This window comes from Mandrillus leucophaeus, unplaced genomic scaffold (genome assembly GCF_000951045.1).
Source record: "Mandrillus leucophaeus isolate KB7577 unplaced genomic scaffold, Mleu.le_1.0 Scaffold35, whole genome shotgun sequence".
Lineage (NCBI taxonomy): Eukaryota > Metazoa > Chordata > Mammalia > Primates > Cercopithecidae > Mandrillus > Mandrillus leucophaeus.
This window is the reverse complement of record NW_012103698.1, coordinates 3,009,612-3,014,509: the sequence shown is the minus strand read 5'-3', so window position 1 is coordinate 3,014,509 and position 4,898 is coordinate 3,009,612. Positions and strand designations below refer to the sequence as shown.

General features: G+C 47.2%; 1 protein-coding gene across 1 annotated transcript in view; it reads left to right on the top strand.

The window, feature by feature from the left end:
- Window positions 1-4,194: 4,194 nt before the first annotated feature.
- The window catches only part of SPINT1 (serine peptidase inhibitor, Kunitz type 1), a 14,749-nt gene continuing 14,045 nt past the window's right edge, over window positions 4,195-4,898 (top strand). The window contains exons 1-2 of the mRNA XM_011989342.1: window positions 4,195-4,241; window positions 4,679-4,737. Of these exons, the coding sequence (XP_011844732.1) occupies window positions 4,195-4,241; window positions 4,679-4,737 (106 nt within the window). The remainder of the gene's footprint in view (window positions 4,242-4,678; window positions 4,738-4,898) is intronic.

The window sequence follows — 4,898 nt, the reverse complement described above, 5'->3', positions numbered from 1 at the left end:
GGGAGGGGAGGGGAGGGGAGGGGAGGGGAGGAAGAAAGGAAAGGAAAGGGAAAAAGAAGAGAAGAGAAGAGAAGAGGTGAACTCCCCTTAGGGCCGGCAGTATAGAGTTAGAAAACAGTATCATTTGCAAATACTTTGCAGGAAGGCAGTTCAAATTAAGGAAAGGGCCTAAGGTTGGCAGTCAAGAGACCTGAGGTCTGGAGCTGGCCTTGTGTCTATGAACAAACCAAGGCCAACTCTCTGGGCCTCAGTTTGCTATATATAAGGAGAAGGGTTTTTGTTTTGTTTTGTTTTGTTTTGTTTTGAGACAGTCTCGCTCTGTCGCCAGGCTGGAGTGCAGTGGCACGATCTCAGCTCACTGCTACCTCCACCTCCCAGATTCAAGTGATTCTCCTGCCTCAGCCTCCCAAGTAGCTGTGACTACAGGTACGTGCTACCACACCCAGTTTATTTTTGTATATTTAGTAGAGATGGGGTTTCACTATGTTGGCCAGGATGGTCTCAATCTCTTGACCTCATGATCCACCCACCTCAGCCTCTCAAAGTGCTGGGATTACAGGCATGAGTCACTGCGCCTGGCTGTGTTGTTTTTTAAAATTTATTTTTTTAGACACTATGTTGCCCAGGCTGGTCTTGAACTCCTGACCTCAAGCAGTCCTCCTACTTTGGCCTCCCAAAGTGTTGGGACTGCAAGCGTAAGCCACGGTGCCCAGCCAGGGGAAGGGTTTTAACTGAATCTCCTCTGACAGCTTTGACACTGTCTGCCTATGCAAATACTGAACTTCATCCAGGGAACGGTCGGCTCTGTACACTCTGCCCCAGAGAAGTTCTTGGGGATCACTGAGGGTCTGAACAGGTGAGGGACAGATGAAGGCAGGGCCGGAGAAGGGAACCACATGGCAGTGTGCAGGGTGGCCTGGAGTTCCATCATGAAGCTGGCACAGAGCCTAGATCAAGGGCAGCAGTGGGAACAGACAAGAGATGGATGTGAGTGATTACCATGGAAGACTGTCATCAAATATGGTATGTGGAGGGCATCACGGTGTGTCTCTCTCTTCATTATGGAAGCATCCCATGTTCACTGAAGGGATCTTGGAAAATATTTTTAAAATGAGAAAGCAGAAATGTTATCCTATAGACTCACCATTCAAATACCATCACTTTCACTACTTTGATGGAATACCTTGTAGTCTTTCTTCTCTTCATATGTAGTTTTTCTTTTTAGTATGTAAGAAGCAGCATAAGGTAGTATTTGGAAAGTACAGCTTTTAATGTCAGAAAGACTTCAGATACAATCCTGGCTCTGTCACTTTTTTAAAAGAATCATTTCAACTTTTATTTGATTTATTTATTTTTGGGACAGGGTCTAGTTCTTTCACCCAGGCTGGAGTGCAGTGGCATGATCATAGCTCACTGTAGCCTTGACCTCCCCAGCTCAAGCAATCCCCCACCTCAACCTCCTGAGTACCTGGTACTACAGGCATGCACCACTATGCCTGGCTATGTTTTTGTATTTTTTTTTTAATAGAGATGGGGTCTTGCCATGTTGCCTAGGCTGGTCTTGAACTCCTGGGCTCAAGCAATCCTCCCGCCTCGGCCTCCTAAAGTGCCTGGATCACAGACATAAGCCATTGCGCCCGGCCTCAACTTTTATTTTAGATTCAGTGGGTATATGTGCAGGTTTCTTACATGGGTATAGGGTTTGGGGTACAGATGAGCCTGTCACCCAGGTAGTGAGCATATTACCTAAAAGGTTGTTTTTTAGCCCATGTTCCCCATGCTCCCCTCCCTCCCTCTCTCTTCCGGTAGTCCTCCGTGTTCCATCATTATGTCCATGAGTAGTCAATGCTTAGCTCCCATTTATAAGTGAGTACATGTAGTATTTGGTTTTCTGTTCCTGCCTTAATTTGCTTAGGATAATAGGCTCCAGCTGCATTTGTATTACTGGCAAGGACATGATTTTGTTCATTTTATGACTGCATAGTATTCCGTGGGATGTATGAAGTACGTTCTCTTTATCCAATCCATCATTGATGGGCATCTAGGTAGACTCCATGTCTTTGCTATTGTGAATAGTGCTGTGATGAACGTACAAGTGCATGTGTCTTTTTGGAAAAACAATATATTTTCCTTTGGTTATATACCCAGTAATAGGATTGCTGAGTTGAATGGTAGTTCTAAGTTTCTGAGAAATCTCCAAGTTGCTTTCCACAGTGGCTGAACTGATTTACATTCCCACCAACAACATATAAGCGTTTCCCTTTTCTCTGCATCCTCACCAGCATGTGTTGTTGTTGTTGTTGTCATTTCAAGTAACATTTATTGAGAACTCTCGGTGTCAAATGCTTTATCTGCATTAACTCATTTAATCCTCATAAAAAACCCTATGAAGCCCCATTTCCCATTCAAGGAGACTAAGGCACAGAAAGATCAAATAACTTGCATAAGGCCACACGAATAGTAAGTTGCAGATGCAAGAGCTAAACCCAGTAGTCTGAGTCTGAAGCTCACAAGTTTAACTTCTCTAAAACCTGTCACCACTCTTCATTCACTACCTGACCTTGATGGAGTCAGTGAACCTTTCTGCAAAGTGGAAACAATTTCCAGAGTTGTCCTGAGCATTAGCAATCCTATGTCAAGTGCCTGGAGGGAACACAGTGGGCATCTCAACAAATGATGGCTGCTCACCACTTGAAAGTGAGTTACCCCACCCTGGATAACACAGAGAAACCCCATCTCTACTAAAAATACGAAAAATTAGCTGGGCATGGTGGCGGGCGCCTGTCGTCCCAGCTACTCAGGAGGCTGAGGCAGGAGAATGGTGTGAACCCAGGAGGCGGAGCTAGCAGTGAGCCGAGATCTCCCACTGCACTCCAGCCTGGGCGACACAGTGAGACTCCGTCCCCCCAACAAAAAAAAAAAAAAAAGAAAAGAAAGTGAGTTACGGGTTCAAGCAAGTTGAATCTGAGGTGAGGGCAGAACTTCCAGATGAAGTCAGAATTGCAAGGACCATAAAGTCCAGGGTTTAAGCACTGAAGCCATGGAGTTGGCCTGCCTGGGCTCCAATCTCTACTCTGCCACTTGGTTTTTTTTTTTTTTTTTTTTTTTTTTGAGGCGGAGTCTGGCTCTCTTACCCAGGCTGGAGTGCAGTAGCCGGATCTCAGCTCACTGCAAGCTCCGCCTCCCGGGTTCACGCCATTCTCCTGCCTCAGCCTCCCGAGTAGCTGGGACTACAGGCGCTCGCCACCTCGCCCGGCTAGTTTTTTGTGTTTTTTAGTAGAGACGGAGTTTCACCGTGTTAGCCAGTATGGTCTCGATCTCCTGACCTCGTGATCCGCCCGTCTCGGCCTCCCAAAGTGCTCGGATTACAGGCTTGAGCCACAGCGCCTGGCCCCTACTCTGCCACTTTACTGTTGAATGACCTGACAAATCAGTTTACCTGTCTGAGCCTGTTTGCTCATTTGTAGAATGGGACTAAAAATAGTACTTCCCTAGATTTGTTTTGAGTATAGGGTAATGTATGGGCAGTGCTTAGGAACAGAGTTTAGGCATTGGCAGTGCTGAATTCATGTTGGTTTTTATAATGGTGTGTGTAATGGATGTAATGATAAATTTATGGTAATGTAATATTACCATAAGGTAATATTCCCCTGTATTAAGATTCTTGAGGTTGGGCACAGTGGCTCACGCCTGTAATCCCAGCACTTTGGGAGGCTGAGGCAGGTGGATCTCCTGAGGTCAGGAGTTCAAGACTAGCCTGGCCAACAAGGTGAAACTCCGTTTCTACTAAAAATACAAAAATTAGCTGGGTATGGTGGTGCGCACCTGTAAGCCCAGCTACTTGGGAGGCTGAGGCAGAATCACCTGATGAATCTGGGAGGTGGAGGTTGCAGTGAGCCGAGATCATGCCATTGCACTCCGGCCTGGGTGACAGAGCGAGACTCCGTCTCAAAAAAAAAAAAAAAAAAAAAAAAAAAAAAAAAAAAAGATTTTTGAATGTGTTAGCCATAAGGGGAAATCAAATCACAAAACTCTTCCCAGTGACTGCACAATCATTTTCTTCATTTCCGGCACACCATCATTGTTCTATATCCACCAGTGTGCCAGGGTCTGTGGATAAACCCTAAAAATCCAGAGAAGAGGAGACAGGCCCCAGATTCCCACCCCAACACGCTTCATGTGAGCAGCTGGAGGATGTCGCAGTTCAGCAAAATCCAAGGGTTGGCCACAGGATCTGCTAGGTAAAGCTGCTCTGGATGAGAAACTGGGAAGAATGTTCCCATTGGGTTGGGCGTTGTTAAGCCATCAGGAAAAGGTTTGGAATCTCTATTGTAAGAGAGCATGCTATGTGATTCCTTCCTCCAGCCCTGCCTTCATCTGTCTTTCACCTGTTCAGACCCTTGCCGTGTAAAGAATGGTCTCTTAAGAGTTCTTTACTCAGGAGGAGCAATAAGCTTGGCTTCAAGGAGTCCACGGTTTCGTGAAGGGCAATAACTCAGCTACTTGGTGAACTGGAGAACCTCCAGGCTTCCGAGGATGACATTTCCCTGGAAGAAAGTGGCCAGCAGCGTCCCTTTTGTGAAAGAGAGGAAGCCTGGGCCCCAGGGAAAGGGGCAACAGTCCAATGAGCCAGGGCAGCCTGGACGCGGGGAATCACCTCCGTTTCTCACCCTGACAGCAGGGAGGGCTTCCCGGAGCTGACAGTGAAGCAGACATCCCGGATCCCAGTTATCACAGGTGCAGCCACGCAACTTTTGTGTTCCCTTCCCGCCACGAAATGGAAATGATTTCCCGAGGGCCGGAAAGATCATTTGCATCGGGCCTCAGGTCTGGGGCTGGGAATGCAGGCCCCGGCCGGAAAGGAAGGCGGGAGGCCGCCGCCCCAGAGGCCGGACCCT